General features: G+C 38.3%; 1 protein-coding gene across 6 annotated transcripts in view; it reads left to right on the forward strand.

Moving 5' to 3' along the window:
- Nucleotides 1-18,194, forward strand: part of PPARGC1A (PPARG coactivator 1 alpha) — a 467,754-nt gene that overhangs the window by 355,434 nt on the left and 94,126 nt on the right. For 3 of the 6 annotated variants that reach the window (XM_082462056.1, XM_082462052.1, XM_082462055.1), the window contains exon 2: nt 16,473-16,652. In XM_082462056.1, the coding sequence (XP_082318182.1) occupies nt 16,473-16,652 (180 nt within the window). Of the gene's footprint in view, nt 1-11,267; nt 11,532-12,378; nt 12,519-13,262; nt 13,358-16,472; nt 16,653-18,194 lie in introns of those variants that run through there. The other 3 variants (XM_082462054.1, XM_082462053.1, XM_082462057.1) reach the window with 3 other exon arrangements.

Consider the following 18,194-nt stretch of genomic DNA (forward strand, 5'->3'; position numbering starts at 1 on the left):
ATAATATGATCAGCTCTATTTTCTATCACACCCCCCGCTCCCAATCTGGAGTACCGGTTAGACCTCACTTTATAAATTTCCATCGCGTTATTACGTATATGTTTGAAAAGGTTTGGAAGGTGTTGAAAAGATAATATGGGGTTGCCTCAGGGATATTCTAGAAGGACTTCCTGATTATGTAAGGAGGTGGATTATACAACATTTAATACAGGGCTGTGCGAGAATACGGTAAAGGTCCAAGGATCACTGTTCACTGACGGGGATGGGAGTGATGGCCCTGGAGTTGTGTACTGCTGGGGACCTGCTCTAATACCCCTTTTCTTCTGAAATTCCCTGATTCTGTATTCTTTCATTTTATTTGCATCTATGATATCACTTACTTGAGAGTGAGTGCAAAACTTCAGGCCACCACTGTCAAATAGGAACATTATGTACATCACATATATAATTTGGAATTTTCTAGTAGCCACATTTAGAAAAGGTAAGTTTAATTTTAATAAAATCTTTTATTTTTCCCAATATGTCCAAAATATTATATCAACATGTCATCACTATAAACTATTAATATCCTCCATTCAGTTTTTCACACTTAAGACTTTGAAATCCTCTGTATATTTTGCCTTGACAGCACATCTCAAGTTTGACTAGACACATTTCAAATGCTCAGTAGCCATAGGTGGGTAGTGGCTGCTGCATTGGACAACAGTTTTTTAATGTATATGCCAATGTATATACTTTAATGTATATGCCAACTTTTTAAATGTATATGCCAACACAGTTTTTTAATGTATATGGATATCCTTCCACAGAAAAATTACTTGAAATAAAAAAAATACCTCAACTATCTAAAACAAAATATCACATACCCTTTATGTCACTTTATCAATTTAAAAAGTAATTGTATGATTGATCACAAATTCGAGAAAAGTGTGAATGCTAAGACAATTTAGTTAATGGACCACTGGTGGCAAAATTGACTTTATATTGAATTGTTTTGCTCCTGCGGCTTTGTTTTCCACTTTTACCCCATAGATATCATCATTTTAAAACACGATTTGCTATTTGGCGGATCTTCTCGAATTTGCAAACTCATGGTATCTTGTCAATTTTCAGGCACCATATGGATGTCTTGTTTCTTAACAGAGAAACTCTTGAAAGACTTTTGGCTCAGATCACTTTTGTGGACAGCAACATGGAAACAAAAACTGTTCTCTGCACTTGCTCCTTCCGGTCTCTTTAGAGGTAGAGACAGGTCAGGACTGGTATGAGGCTGGTTTTCCCTTCCTCAGGTACAGGCACTTGGCCTCCCCACAGCTTAGGTGATGATTCTGTGTGTACACTCATAGAGAGTTGGCTTAATGTAAGACTTCAAAAGGAGGTCTGCTCTGCTTTGCTTTTAGGACTTTTTTAGATGGGGAAGCCAGGCAAAAAGCAAACCTATGTATTTATTCTACTGGTGTTTGATGTTCAAAGAGTTTTAAGTATTGGTATGTGAATGACAGGTATCATTACTGGGTACTTATTATATGCTAGGCACTGGGCTTGTATACATCTCATTTAACCCTAACACCAATCATATAAAGTAGGTATTTATGTTGCCATTTTCACAGCTAAGAATGAGAGGTCTGATAGTTTAGGTAACTTGCTTGGGATCACACAGGTAGATACCCAGTGGCGCATCTGCGCTGACTGACCCCAAAGGTTATGTTCTCATAGAAGGGGACCATTGTTTTCACACCAAGTCAATGACCCCCTTCAATAACAAATTTTAAACCAAGGGCAAAATACTAAAGGTATAGAGTTGGAAGTTTCCTTCACTTCACTCATTTAGGAAATACATTCAGAGATACCTAATCCTATCCCATCTTTTGATAGAAGATAGATCTAGAAAGGTGAAATGGCTTTGTCCAAGGTCAACAAACAAACCTACACATCGGGTCCCTTGATTCCTACTACACTTCTGATTGTCTATGTAATTTCTGGATTTTTGAGATAAATTGAACATTCAGAATATTTTTTTTTAACAGAAAGATAGCAAACTTTAAAACTTGGGAGTATAGAAAGACTTCTTTCTCTTTCTTCTCTATGCTTTTTAGACTTTTTATTGACATATGATATGAATACCAAAAAGTGCATATATCATAAGGGTTCAGTTCCATGAACTTTTACTAACTGAACAGACCCATGGAACTAGCACTGCCAACAAGAAATAAACCATAACTAGCTTTCTGGAGTCCCTTCCAGCCTCCAACCACTACCAAAGGCAACCTCTGTCCTGACTTCTGACTGCATAAATTAGGTATATCTGTTTCTGTACTTATTTGTATAATGACTAGCGTAAGTAGGTATGTACTTTTTTGGTGTGTGTGGCTTCTTTTGCTTCACATTATGTTTGTGGAAATTATGTACATTTTGATGTGTACTAGAAGTTTATTCATTCTCATTGATGTACTTGGCTATACTTTTGAAGTGTAAGAACCTCAACAACCATAATATTGTCAGTGGAATTAATAAGTTTATTGAACATTATTATTTAAATTGCTTTTTTAAGAACGTTATTAACCACAGTTTCATTTGATTCAGTCTAAAACAAAATCACAAAGCTCAAATATGGAGCCTTAACGGTTGCAGTGTAAGGTATCTCCCAGCAAACCTCTCTTGTTCTGTGTTTTTACGCAATATTCAACATAAGGTAATACAATAGGGAAGACAAAAAGGGCACAGTCTGAAAATACCCACAGGAGATTGAATAGTTGGAGTTCCCACTAAGTAGCTTTGTATGGCTGTGCAAAAGGTTAGGTGTGGCCTATTTTTAGGTACCCTACATGGAAATGGATGTACTAAGATGGACGGTAGGAAGTTACACCTCAGGAGTTGTCAGAGATTTTTGTTTTGAAAAGAGGTAGGAAAAGAATCCTTTCTGATCATCTGCTTGGGGCAAAGTACAACCTGGGCTCTTTAAAGAATAATCAAGCTTTTGGACTGTTGAAAAGGGAAACTTGTAAACTGCCTTTTGGAAACTGTTTCACAGGTCCAGAAATCAAGCTTTCTTATGTTAGCTTTCTTGTTGTTTCTTTTTTCTGGGTGCAAGAAAACAGGAAGTTAAATCTGTCCTGCTAGAGTGTACTGCTGGAGTGTCCTGCACTGTTTGAGCTGGTGGTCTGTCAAGGCTTTGTCCTTACTGAGGTTTATCATTCACCTGGTCTTACTTTGCTTACTCCATTGTTACCAGGGCTCCCTCTCCAAATGTCCTATTAGGGAATCTAGTGTGGCTGCAGCTGAGCTATTCATTCAGCGCTAAAGGAAGGTCTCTAAGTTGGTGATATTATTTGGCTCTGAAGCACAGATCTTCCTCCTGATAAATAGGGTCATATGTACAGAGAACACAGCTAAACAGGAAAACTCGATAACTCCCAGTGATGCATCAACCATATATCTTGTGATACAGCATTGGTTTAATGTATTTGCTAATAATGCCAAGATAACCCATGTTAGGCATTTGTCCTTCTTTTCTGCCTCCATACCCTAAAGTAGTATCTCAGATGATCCTTCTCAAATTACAAAAAAAAAAAAAGGTAAGGTCTTCTTTTACCCAATACCATGAGCTTTTTATTTAACGGGGGGAGTGCTCTGGTATTAGGAGGCAAAAGCGTTACTCTAAGCTCATATTTCCCTAGACCTTATTCCTATTTACAAAACCCTGAATTTCAGATCCATCCTCTTTTCTATCTTCTCTCTCTGGGTAACATCATTTCTTACCTGTTGTAAAACCAAATCACATGTTAGTATGTGAAACTGCATCTATATGCAGGCAGAAGTGAATAGTCACTATCATATCAGCTGTGTGTTTTTCATCCTTACCATGCAAGCAGGGACTTGATCTTCTACGTGACTTGTACCATTTAATAGAATTAATGATAAACAAGATGAAAACTTGCTGTTTCTCTGGGGCAATGACCTGGGCTTTGTAAGAAATCCAGGTCTGTAGAAGCTGGTCTTCTTACAGCCAATATTCATGAAAGTATTATGTTTTACCAGTTCTCATCTATTCTTTTTCTGCAATGGTTAGGAAGTTAAATATCCATATTGCTATGAAAGTGATGAAGCTGTGTGGTTTTTCAGCAAAGTTGAGCACCGGATACCTTTCCTGCACACCCTCCCTGATTTCTAGTGCCTTTGTACAATGAAACATTTGGATTCACCGCATGCAGAGAAGTCTTCCCAGGTTGCCTGCGTCTGTCAAGGCAGATACAGCATTGCGTTTGAGAGTTGACAGGGATCTTAGATATAGTTGAATCCGGCCATCTCTGTTGATAGATAAGGAAACTGAGGCTCAGAATCATTAAGTGAACCGCCCAAAGTTGAATTGCAGGACCCATGTCCTTCCTACCATCCTTGTCCTTCTCTTTTGGGCTAAATCAAGATCCACAAAGTCACTCTACTTATCAGGAAGACTTGAGCCTCATGTAATCACTTGATAACTCATGAACTTGGCCTTGGTTCCAGCCCCGTCAACCATCTTCTCATGAGAATTCTTAATGGTCAAAATAATGATCACCCAAGTGTAAGAAGAGTGATTTGCAGGAAAGACCCATGAAACTGCAAGGATGCTAAGTCGAAGAGGCTCATAATACAGCTTCCATTCCTGCGGAGATAGTCAGACTTCCAGGGGAAAGGAGGTGGGTCAAGGTCTCATGTGACATTCGGAGAACCCAGAATGAGCTGCTTGCCCAAGAACAGGGCTGCAGCATGACAGTATTTACACAGGTGGCTCCCCGTTTTGGAACAGATTGTGGTCCAGAAGTTCACTTGCAAGTCATTGGTTTGAAACGTGGACTGCATTTTCCCCATCCAGTCAATTTCCGTGGTCTCCAGTAGAAGCCACATCTCCAGCACCTCTTCCCTTCTTCCTTCTAGAACTGCCCCTTCCTATTCCCTAGTCAGTAACAATCCCTTCTTGAGAAATTTTCTTGATACTTTAGTCATAACATTCTGAAAGCATTTACTTTTTTTTTTCTTGGTTTGTGCTTCTGAGCTCCATTAGATGTTAGAAGGGAATAAAAAAATATGATTAACAAATAGATGCTTTTGTATAAATAACTGAAATCCCCTTAACCCTACCAAGGATAATCGCATTTTAGAATGGAATGTTTGTTTCACTTAATTGATGAATTTCAACTTGAGAAACAAAGTGAAGATGGCTGTGGCATCTGGGTGTCAGTGGTCTGGGCCCACCTCTGAGGCAAGCTAATAGTGGATAGCTTTCCTATCCCTATAAGTCGGGGCTCAGAGGTTTCTCAGGGTGCCAGGTAGTAACTTCTCTCAGCTTTGCATCCTGAGTGGAGTGGCTGTTAGACTCGATTTCATATACAGAAATGGCTTTCTTTTAAATATATGATGAATATTGAGACTTATATTGGATGTCAGGGGCTATTTCTATTTGCTACATTCCCTGTATGTTAAGAAGGCACAGTTATAAGTCTGAATCTCTATATTTCTTTTAAAAATGAATAGTTTTTATTCTTCTTCTGAATATAAAAGTTATACATATTTAGCATAGAAAATTAAAAAATTACAGAAAGGCACATATACCCCCCCCACACACACAAATTTAAAAGAACTTATGTCATCGGCCACTATTAGCACCTTGTTATATTTTCTCCTTATCCTCTTAGCTCTTCTATCTTTCTGAGTGTATATTTATATGTAAATTTGTTGTGATTATAGTTTTTTCAAACATAAAATTTTAAACCTTAATATATTTTGAACATTTTCTCATTATGCCATTAATGTATTTCACAACAGTTTTTAATGATAGCATTGAATATATATACATAATGAATGTATGTGTGTGAATATATATGAGTTTATATATATATAGTGTTCCATTATTTATTTTGCTAGGCCATTACTGTTGGACATTTACACTGCTTTCAAGTTTTCAATAATGTAAATTATGTAGCATTGACTATCTTCACACTAAAAATCTTTGCACATATCCCCCTGTTATTTCCTTAAGATGAACTTCTAGAAGTAGAATTTCTGGATCTATGCGGATGCCCATTTTTAACATTTTTGACACATACTGCCTGCTTGTCCTCTAGAAAACTTGGTACTCATTTATAATCTGACCAGTTGTATTTGACATCTGTTTTTGATTGAGCTGCTATGTGGAGGTCAGTCTTAGAAGTGGTCTTCTTGATTAAGAATATTTCCTCAAAAATCTTGTGTTTACTTGGGCTAGCAAAAAAAGTAAGAGTTTATATAAGGCATCACAAAATTTAGCTAGACCTTAAGCTAATTGCTTCCTAAGATGAGAATTTATTTCCTTTCTACATCCTCACATTTTTAGGATATATATTCACTCTGCTAGAATAAAATTCAAATACCAAAGCACTGGAGAAATCCACAACAGAAACAAAAGCAAAATAACTAAAACCCATCTGAATCTTACCTGGTGGGATTGAAAAAAAGAAAAAGAAAAAAAAACACACTTATTTAATTCTACCATTTCAACAATAGTTGAAAATACAATTTATTCTCTACAATCAAAAAAAGTTAAGCTCATTAGGACCCCAGCTCTAGAAATAAGTACCAAACAGGGGGAACTGTTTGACTAACAGTTTTTTTCCAATTTAATAATTTGTGTACCTGAGGTTTCTCTGGCCCTCAGTAACTTCAGTTAGGGGATAAAATATCTCTCTTACCAAGTGAATTATGTTATTGAGGTTCGATAGGACTTTAAAATTTTAAATAATAACAAATTTAATAAGATATGATGTGCTTTATTTTCAGTTTCAGTAAAAAAAAAATGTTAAATAATCCTATTGAACATTTCTTGTTTAAATAGTCAATAACTCGCTGCATTATAAATGAATTAACCTGAAATAATTAAGGTAAATGAAAATGTCTATAAATGCACAAATACAACAGAGTTAAGCATCAGACAAAATCAGATTTTAACCATCCTTTTATTATCTCTTATCTGTGGGCCTAATAAGCATACTTCTTGCCTTATGTTTAGATTAGTCCAACTGATTGCAATTTGGATTAATTTGCACATTATTTTTTATTTTAATGTGAAAAATGCCAAGAGCAGATTTTGAGATCCACGTTAAAATACAGGCTCAGTTGCATAGAGCTGGTCTGCAGAAGGTTTCACTGGAGATGAGAGAGAGGTTGCTGAAGTTGTTTAGTTTATTAGAAGATAAAAAAATAAATAAACAAATGCTAGGAGGCATTAAAGCCGACTACTGATTTTCCTCTGTTTTCCAAATATGCTCAGTTCACAGTGACATCACCATGGTGATTTTGTGTAAAATAAGACTTCATTTTAGAGTGGTTATAGGCTAGAGGCCTTTGTTATACCCTGCCCTGCTACCAACTTCTGTGCCCTGCACAGCAGCAGCTTCAAACACGTCCCAGGGGCTCAGAGCACGTGCTCAGACTGATGTGGGGTTTCAGGATCAGTTAGCCCCTCTAGGAATAAAAGCCAGCAATTGAATGCCTGTTATCAATGATTAACTTTAAAAATATTAGCCATTCTAGGCAGATCCCTTTCCTTTCTATGCAGGCAGCATTCCCAGGAATGTTGGTTTCCAGCTACATAGACAGTCTCTAGGTTATAAAGTTGCCTCGGGGGACTTTGCTGTGCTTTTGATTTGGGAATGAATATTATTCTTATTATGAAACTTTAGTTCTTCCTAGAAGGGTTTTCAGAGATCTGTATGCTCTTTTCAGCTGTTATCTAAATCCTGGCTCTGTCTTATTTTTCTCAGTTATAAAATGGGTACACAGATCATCTTTATTGGGTAGTTTTGAGGACTAAATTGATCGAAGTGTGGTATCTAAAATGCTAATTTCAGTGTCTAGCCCTTGTAAGCTCTGATGTATATTTTCTTCCCCATTTTTCTTCTTTGAAAACTTTTAGCCTTAAATTTATTCTCATGTAGTTTATTGTAAGCTTAGAAAAACAAATGAGCAAAAAGATATTTATACTAGTAGCTCTTCACTTCTGAGTTCCCACCTATGTTCAATAATGAGATCAAAACCAGTAGTCTCTGCTGTTGTCTACTTGGGTATTTGGGTTTGATGGTGTTTATTTTTTATAACTGGCAGATGTCTGAAATAGGCAGGGCAGCAAAAGCCTTGCAATCTGGGGCAGGAGAGGGGAAGGAAACGCAAACGTTATGTACTTTGTCAAATTTTTTTCATAGAATTGAATTCTTCTCTTGAAAGTTTAATTTCTCTCTTATCGACTTTAAGGATAGATACTCTTGCCTCCACCAATGTTGGAGTCTTGGGGAACGATAACCGAACTACTGAGGGGAGAAATTCCATTGGGGTGGAATCCAGGCTCTGTGTAGATATGGAACATTATGAGCACTCAACAGATGTTAATAAATACCTCCTTCTATTGTTGAGACAAAATGGGGTTGATTTGGGTGTGAATTTAATGGTTAGTGAAAGGACCTTGTACCTAGAAAGGGTGTATTTTAAGGAAGAAAAGAATTGGATATTGAGCAAAATAGCAATGTTTTTTTCATATCAGATTACTCTGTGTTTTTAAGGTCTGTCATCCTCCCAAATTGTAAGTAAGTTCCCTTGTGTTCATGACATATGCCTTCTTAGCAGCCTTTGCAATACATTGCTGGACACAGTAAGGTTTCAATAGATCATTGTTGATTGAAACCAAACATTTGGAAATCTTGGAGGCAGAGTTGATGAAGGGATGAAATGAGGGCTGCAGGGAGAAAGGAAGAGAAACAGTCAAGGCAGAGGGGGAATCAAATATAGAAACATCCTGGGAAACCAGGAAAGACCAAGGTTGGTGAGCAACTAACACTTTATGTGCTCCTGAGAAAAGAAAAACTGGACAGAAGAGAAAGTTTAATCTGAAGAGCTAATTAACCAAATTATAAGACCTCTAAAGTATCCCTCTCATTAGAGTTGTAATTTTGAGACCAAAAAAACAACAGTGGAAGGTACTCTAATTTTCCCCAAGAATCTATTTAAATTTTTATGTGTACAATAATAGAAATCTGAGGGAAAAATTGCAGTATGCTGGAGTTTATAAATCATTTCAATGTTTTGACTCCTAACTAACCCTCTTCGTGATGGTAAGAAAAAGAAAAAAGTATGTATATATAAAACCACCTTTGCTTTCAGTGGATGTGCTGATTTGATTAAGAAAAAGTGGAATTAGGCGGCAAAAAGACAAACAAGAAAACCCCGATAACATAATATGAACAGGTTAAATATCAAAAACAATAATACAGAATGTTCCAGTGTAAAGAACATCTCTAAAAGATAGGATGAAAAAATATATATATATTCACATAAATATAATGGATGCCCAGCATTCAATGAACACAAAAGTATCAGAGAATATCACGACACAGGGATCACCTGATAATAATGAATAAACATCAACTCTTCTTGGTCAAGTGACCAATATTATTTCACAGTTGACTGTGTTGAGCACAGAGCCAATGACCTTTGCCCTGCATTTTAATAATTTACTGTAGTTTTACATTAAATCAGAATATAATTGTGAAGAAAATTAGTGTTTCTTTGTGGGGAGTGCAGAGTAATGCCACTAATTGCATGTATAAAAGCCTTCCCGAGGTTGTATTTTCTTGTTCTTTCTTGATTTGGAAAATTAAAACTATGGTAATTTTCCGCTATTTGTAAGAGGGAAAATGTGCCAGTGAAATGTATTCAGCTAACTTAAAACGTCAAAGCTTTTGGCCATCGTTTTACGTCCAGTAATGACAAACTGTCAATTTCATCACATTATTCAGGAATATACTAGCAACTTGTTGCAGATCTCAGGGTAGACAAATTTCTTAAGATAGATGTGATCTGAAAGAAGAAACAGTCTGATGTTTTTTGGTTTGTTTTTTCTTTCACTTTAATATTTGAGCTACTTTATATTTAGAGCAAATCACCATTTTTTTTCCTGATAAAGGGATGGACAATAGCAAATTCATTACATTAAACTTAGTAGAATAGGAGATTAAATGAATAGTGCTTTAGAATCATTTTTAGATCCCTGGGGAATTTTTTTTTTCCCGATGAGTAATTATCAAGTAAAAGACTGAGTTGATTTTTAAAATAAATGGGGTTTAAAATTTTATAAAAACATGTATATTCACAAATATGTATCCACGTGAACATCACTCTGGAACTTGGAAGGGTTAAATCCGACCTCTGTGGTGTTATGGGAAGTGTTTTCTGGCGTTGTCTAGTACCTTGAGTTTGTTATGGATTCAATATGTAATGTCATCATAAAACAGTTGAACCTGCATTAGCCCTCATTGTCTCAGGCTAGAAGCTGAAAAATTCAAAAAATGAAAAAGCTCAAGAAATGAATATCTCTGCTAATAGCATGTCGGTATTTTTCCCTTACTCCACGGACATTCTTGATCTCAAAGGCAAACTGCACGACCCAGGGTACTAGGGTTGGAATCCAGTGTTTATTCAAAAAGGCACCCTAAGGCAGTTGCAGAGGAAATGCTACATGTATGAAAAAAAAAAAAAAGGTAGCCGGGAAACTAAGCTGATCTGGGCAAAGCGGCAGCGAATGTCTTTACTAACACTTGTTTTCTGAGAGCCTATGAGAGAAATGGAAATAATTAGAAGGACCCTGAAAGGGTGGTATGTTGTTGCTTGTTCTCCTTATATGGAACAAAGTAAACTGCAGTAACACTTCTCGGGAGCTGGTGTTCCCTACTGCCACAGGGACAGCAGATTTCTGGGTGGAGGAGTTTGTTTATACCTTAACAAACACAGGCTGTTTTGTTGATTAAATAAGCAAAAAAAAAAAAAGAAAAAAAGAAAGAAAGCATGCCCCATTCTCTGTTTTCAAACACTTCCCCCAATTAGAAAATGTCTCATAAAAATCCATCATGTGATAAGATCTTGCTTTAGTCCCAAACCAAGTCCACTTGGATGTCTTCAAATCTGAGTCCTGAGGGAGTCCACATTTTAGCTAAGAATGTAGTTACTCTGTCATGAAACAGAGAGCTTTGCCACTTGCTTGTTTTGGAAGGAAAATAAATTAAAAAAAGATTGCAGGGGATTTTAGTTATTATATGGCCAGGGCTCCATTTAGAGTCGGTGGCATTCAAAGCTGGCTTTAGTCACAGCATGATGCTCCAAAAGTCCAAGTGTTTCCTTTCTTTCTTTCCGTTTTTTTTTTTTTTTTTTTTTTTTTTTTTTTAAGCGTTACTTCACTGAGGCAGAGGGCTGCCTTTGAGTGACGTCACGAGTTTGAGCAGCTAGCAGCACAGGAGAAGGGAGGCTGGGTGAGTGACAGCCCAGCCTACTTTTTAATAGCTTTGTCATGTGACTGGGGACTGTAGTAAGACAGGTGCCTTCAGTTCACTCTCAGTAAGGGGCTGGTTGCCTGCATGAGTGTGTGCTCTGTGTCACTGTGGATTGGAGTTGAAACAGCTTGACTGGCGTCATTCAGGAGCTGGATGGCGTGGGACATGTGCAACCAGGACTCTGTATGGAGTGACATCGAGGTGAGGTGGGGCTGGGCTCAGCACTGCAGCCAGGACGGAAGCTTCCCTCGCAATGCAATTATGCCTGTAAGAGGGGGAAGGGCTTGGGCTTGGGCGAGGAGAGGAGGCAGCAAAGTAGCCCGGGCAGGAGCTTTGGGAAGGGACTCTCAATCTTATCTTAACTCCAATAAGTTTGCTATTTTAAGGTGCCTCTGAGATACCGTGAACAAATCAAAGCTTAGCTGCTGTCATCAGGATCTGTTGCAGTTAGAAACTCTTTCCATGTGCCTTTGGCTCTGTTTCTACTCATATGCAATATTTATGCCCTAAGATATTGATATGAATCAGAAGCTGAAGTCTTTCCAGTGGTGTTTAGTGGCCTGGTTGGAAAAATGCCATTTCTATTTATAATAAGATGAAGATAAAAATATTAAAATAGATGGGCTCAAATCTAGTCAGTTTTGACTCTAGTCTGGATTTTTTTCTTCTTCTCTCTCTGTTCATCAGAGAACTCACAAAATCCTAAATAATCCTGCTGGGCTATTTTAGATTGCTTTTCCCACAGAACACAAAACAACAAAGCTGATTCTTTTAAAACTCCTCTATGTGGTTGAAAGCTTTGGCCAGCAAAGAAAAAAAAAAAAAAAAAATGCCTCACGGTGCAAGGTTTTCCATCAGCGTCAGTGGCAGGGAAGCCAATGGTTAAATCTCTCTGTACCACGGAGAGCTGCCTGAAGCAGGAGAGAGAATAGAGTTTATGCAGGACTGTGTGTGGAGCTGCTCGCTGCTTGTGTAAAAATAGATGGCAATACATCAATTCCACAGTCTCTGCTGGCTACAATTCATACAGGGGGGAAAAAAAGCGAGCCGGTTTCCTCGTAATCTCTGGAGTCTAGAGTGACTAGCGGGGGGGACGGAGGACCGCGGCATGTTCGCATTCAACACAATGGAATGTTCTCGGAAAGTTTGGCCAACTTGGGAAACAAGCAAAACTTTCTGTGGACTCTGGTGAGATGGACCCGAATTGAATTGCAGGGAGGATCTGAGCGGCTAACAATGAATCTGGCAAAGGGCTGGGAGAGCTTCCTCTGGGAAGCTGGGGGCACGTAGGGTAAGGGGAGGATCAAGGGCTACACGTGATTTGATTAAATAAGATGTCCATGTGGTGCTGCGATACACATCTAAAGTGAAAATAATTTGGCCAAGGCCGTCTGCGAATGCATTTTTCCTCTCTAGTGAGGCATGCCCTGGATTCTTAACTCTTCGCTGGGCTTGCAAATGCTGGCTCCGTTTGCCCTCTCTTGCCTTGGCAGATGCATATTTGCGGATTGTAACTGTTCTTATCTTGTTGTGATTTCTTGGTAAGGTGGAAGAGTTATGGATAATTCATACGTCCTGCAGCTATTACGAGTCAGGGATCTAAGTGGCTTCAAAGTCCTAATTGTCTTCGAGTAGCTGGAGTATCCTGTGGGTGGCTGTCTGGCTGGCACTGTGGGTCTCAGCTGCTGTAGTTTCATTTTTGCATCATGTATTCTTCCTGATGCTGCTAGGAGTTGATTGAAGAACTAGATCATATGGAAATAGGGAAGATTTATTTTCCTCATTGGCATTCCTGCAGTCATTTTCAAACAAGCGTCAGAACCGTTTAGAACAGTGGCTTTTTAATTTTGTTCTTAAGGAGGTGAGGTCTCGGGCTAATTGTCCAGTCGTGGATTGAGTTGTCGGTCAGCTGAGACGGGCCAGTCACTTCTCTCTTGCGCTGGAGGCAGCAGGCTGCTAGCAGCCCAACCTCGGTGGTGGCAGCCCTGGGAATCACCTCCGCCAGGCTCAAATATTACGAGCAGCAGGTAGCGTAGGCCGCTTTCATTTTTTGAATCATTAATGTTTGCTGTCATCCTAAAACGTATTATGCCCTTTTGCACATAATGACGGGACAGTACATTGGTTAATAAAGGCCTCTATCACTATAGCTACTCCGAGTCCCCCGTGTTTCCCAGTTTAATGAAGGTGATGTCCAATAAGCTTACCAAGATTGACAGAGACAGTTCCGAGGACATACACTCTACTGAGACTGTCATTCTTTACTGACCCCTGCCCTGCCCCTTATCCCCTGTCCTAATTTTTTTTTTAAGAAGTAAGATTCTTTTTTCATTAATGTAATTAATGTGGCCAAGTCCACTCTTTCTTCTCTCTCTCTCCCTTTAAAATTTACCATCGATGGCACAAAAACCTCCAAAAGGTTAATGGAGAATTATACTTAATTATAATCATTATCATCAGTGCAGTTAAGCTAATTTATTGTCTGCTCTTCAACTAAGAGAAAAGTCTGTTGGGGTGAAATAACGTACAATAATTAGCCTTTTGTGTTCAGTGACTGCTTTATGCTCTTAAATCTTATTATAAAATTAAGGCTGTGGTTGTGAAATAGCTGTCATAGTTGCAAAGAGGCGGTAGAATGTGTCTCCGTAATTGCAATAAAGCACACCTGTTACAGATGTATAGGGAAGCAGTAGATATCAGAGTGTCAGATGGGGACAGTTCCAGGGCTCGGACTGTTAAGTCTGGCATCATCCAAAGGCCAAATATAAATTAATAACAGGAACGCTTGCTACCACTAATGTGTTTTAGATTATCAGGATAATGCCACGTTCAGAAGCCCTGATTTTATTAGCACGTCAGCATTGGCAAGAGCACATGCACATTTTTCAATGATAACAGAAAAGCAAAAGGGGGAGAGGCAGACAGAGAGAGGAAAGGAAAGAAATATGTGAATTACAGCAGAGTAAAATACAAAACATTGATCTGATCTTTTTAATGGTTTTCAAAAGTTACTGAAAAATACGTATTTCTGAAAGGTTAAAGGGTTTTGAAGAAGTCATGCCTCGAGAGGGCTGTTAAAGAGAGAGACAGCAAGAAGTTGTCCACCAGTTGGTATCAGCATTCCCAAACACGGGTTCTAGAGTATGCTCTCCACAAAAGGAATTTAAGCCAGATGTAGAGATCCTACGTTGTCGAACTTATTTTTCTTTTTTGTTGTTTATGCTTTTTATTTTAAGGACTCTCCCCTAATCCTAGTGGGTTTTGCACCAGTGAAAAAGTTCTCCCCTTGTCTTTGAATTGGTCGTGTTGTGGAAGAGTTAACTGTGTGTGGGGGTGTGTGTGTGTGTGTTTGTGTTTGGAGGACAAGCAGTGGGCAAGTGTGGAGACTGGGAAGTGTTGTGCCTGTAACAAAATCCAAACACTGTCCCAGAACAAAATCTTCTCTTCAGCCCAGCCTCCGCTTACTTATCAATCTAGTCAAGTATACGGATCTGTAACTTTGGGCTAACTCCAATAATAAAAGAGAAAGACCAATAAAATGATAAGGAAAGAGTTGAGATGAAGGGGGTTGCCCTTTCTTGGCATTACCTTTGTGCCTGCAATTTGCGATCTCCGTGGGGCCCAGTGGTCTTAGGGAGGAAGTGCAGGAATTTTCAGGCTTCTCCCAGCCTCCCCTTACCAACTGCTGACTCCATTACCCAGTACCTACTTCTCAGCATGGTGCTTACGATCATGCTGCTGCGTATGACCCGTGTAATGTAGCCTGCCAGGGATGACAGGGGTGCTTGAGAAAAAAAATCTGCGTAGAACTCATTTTATTCAAAATCTGAATGTCAAGCAGTATCTTTAGCTTCATGCCCAAGTGCTGCCTGGATGGGAAGAACTCCCCATCGTCTCTCCTGGCCTTGGGGGGGAGGGCCGTGAGGGGACCACCTCAGAGAGTGTGCCTTTCAATTGAGACCCCTCGGCTTGCAGATAGATAAAGTCCTTTTGGCTCTGGCATCACCAGATCCCTTCAAAAGGAAGTTTCTGCAGGGTTCTTCACAATTGGCAGTGATGAATCAGCAATCAGATAGCCAGTCCGAGGTTAGAAGCCCACCTTAGGAAGCGGGTCCACTTTCCTCAGAAAGCCACAGTGCAGGAGAGTTAACAGACCACTTACTCTAGGCAAGGAGGTCACAAGCAGCGCAGTCACGGTAGAGGGTATTTTAAGCCTCTCAATATATTGAAATCATTTTTAAAACTCCAAATAAAGAATTGTTCTTTTGAATTCACTTAGTGCATAGTTTAGGAATATATAAATGATGAACAAAAACATAGTTGTGGTGTGCTAGAGTGGTTTTTCTTTTCAGACTTCAGGTGATCCCAACGGTATACACATATACACAGACGCACACACCAACACACAAGACCTGCAAGTTACACATAGTGAAAGATAACAAAGATCATAAAAAATATGATTTTTGTCCTTCATCTCAATGGATTTATTTTTGACCTGTTTGAGAAGTTCAGAAGCTCATGAAAAGTAAAAGATTTAAATAACAGTTCAAGAGAACCATAGACATGTTAAAGGACGTTGCATCATTAGTTGCTAAATGAATTATATGATTATAATGGTTAAAGAGAGAGTAAATGGAGAAAGTTTTCCTGGTATAGTTCTTTTTTTTTCTTCTCTCATTTAGTAATCGTTTATTTTGTCTCTCGTGTGTGTGATGCAATTCCAAGGTGAAATCAAATTTGTATCCTTCCCTCAAAGGGCTTATACTCTAAGAGTAGAGTGAAATTTTGCAAATAGTTAACCAGAAAACAATTTGAAACTTGGTAAGTGCTTACTATCAAAGAGGTACCAACAAATCTAAGTTGATTTCTAACTGGACGAATCAGAGAAGGCTTCATGGAAGCATGGCATTTACTATGGATTTGGAGGTAGAATTTGGGATGGAATGGTTCTGGCAAAGTATCCTTTGGGAGCAAAGTGAGTTAAAGAATTTAGGATGTTTATTCTGGGGACTAAAACCCTGGAAACCAGCTTTGGTGGTGTCGTTGAATTAACCAGGCTTAATTCCTATCACATGCTATTGCAGTTTAATAAATTCCTGCAGTTAATGAAAGCTTTTTTCTTTCCTCCCCTGCCCCCTGCAGTGTGCTGCTCTGGTTGGTGAAGACCAGCCTCTTTGCCCAGATCTTCCTGAACTTGACCTTTCTGAACTAGACGTGAACGACTTGGATACGGACAGCTTTCTGGGTGGACTCAAGTGGTGCAGTGACCAGTCAGAAATAATATCCAATCAGTACAACAATGAGCCTTCAAACATATTTGAGGTAAGGACAGCCCTTGGTGAAAATTAATTTCTCATTGAACTTGGCTTATGCCACACTAACATGATTATTGGCCTGAAAGCATAATGAGTTCTTACTTTGCTGTCACCAAAGACTTTTTATCATACTTAGGCACTTCCTATTTTGTGGAAAAACAATTTTGGAAAAAAAATTTTTTTTTTTTTTTGAGAATTAAGGCCCTAAGGACCCACAATAGAGTGCATCAAACTGTGTTGAAATACTAAGGGATTGTGAAAGAATAAATGACAAAGAAGAACAAACGTCTACACCTGTTTATTCCTGTCTATTTCCCACAGAAAATGATGCCTACTGTAAACTAATGTAAAATGTAAAAGAATACATTTCTTTTTAACCAAGGGGTGAGGTCTACCTTTAATTATTTTACAAAGTAGGTGAGCAGTTTTTTTTTTTTTACTATCGTTATCATATTTATAATCATACCTCTGATTTCTTTATATTATGGGAACTTCTAAGCCCAACTACTAAGCCCAACTACTCTGATATTTACTTATAAATTAGTCAAAATTAATTTACTTTTCAGTAGTGAGAATTACCTCCCAGACTCTAGACTCTTTATTAGAAGCCTACCCTGTAATAAAGAATGTTAATCTGCATCTATTAAACAGTTACTTTGAGAAAAGAAGTTCTTTCTTACAAGATCAGTACTCATTTACTTGAAAATAAATGGTTTCTTAGAGGGACAAACTCTGGCAAGTGAATTGAGTAAAGATTATCAAATCAACTAGTTTTCAATATCACCACCATCAGCACCACCATTATCATGTGACATTTTCTATCTACCATGTGCCAGGCTCCATACAAAACACTTTAAATGTATTTTTTATCCACCAGCAGAGACATTTCTTATACTTCAGTGTTGTTTGGTTGAAATCTCGAGTCATTAAGAAAGCCAATTTTACAATATTTATTGAGTTTTTCCAGCACCCAGCACATAAAAGGCACTGAATAAATGTTTATTGAGTCATTAAGAAAACCCATTTTACAATATTTACTGAGTTTTTCCAGCACACAGAAGGTGTTGAATAAGTGCTTCGTGAATAGTGAGTGAATGACGAATATAGTATGTTCATAAGAGTAATAGTAATAACAAAATGGCCAACATTTTAGCACACTTATGCTTTATGTATGTCATCGCACTCATCCCTCAAAACAACCTACTGTTTAGTAACCTATTATTATCTTTCCCACTTTACATATGCAGACAGTGAGTTTCAGAGAGGCTAAGTGATTTTCCCAAAATCACACAGTTGACAAAGACGTGGGATTTGAACCCCAGATGTATCTGACTTCAAAGTCTATTATCCTTGATTAAAAATAGAATAACAGTGAATTTGGGTGACAGCCATCCTTTACATACCAAGCTGCTTCTTTGCTCAATATATTTAAAAATAGAACAGAATCTTTCCTTTCAGTGTTGGTTGACATGAAAGCAGGTATATAGCTGGTGAGCTGAGGTGGCTGTAGATTCTGTTGACCGCTAAGATTTTATAATATGTCTGGAGC

The sequence above is a fragment of the Balaenoptera physalus genome, assembly GCF_965194825.1.
Source record: "Balaenoptera physalus genome assembly, chromosome: 5".
In the NCBI taxonomy this organism is placed as follows: Eukaryota; Metazoa; Chordata; class Mammalia; order Artiodactyla; family Balaenopteridae; genus Balaenoptera; species Balaenoptera physalus.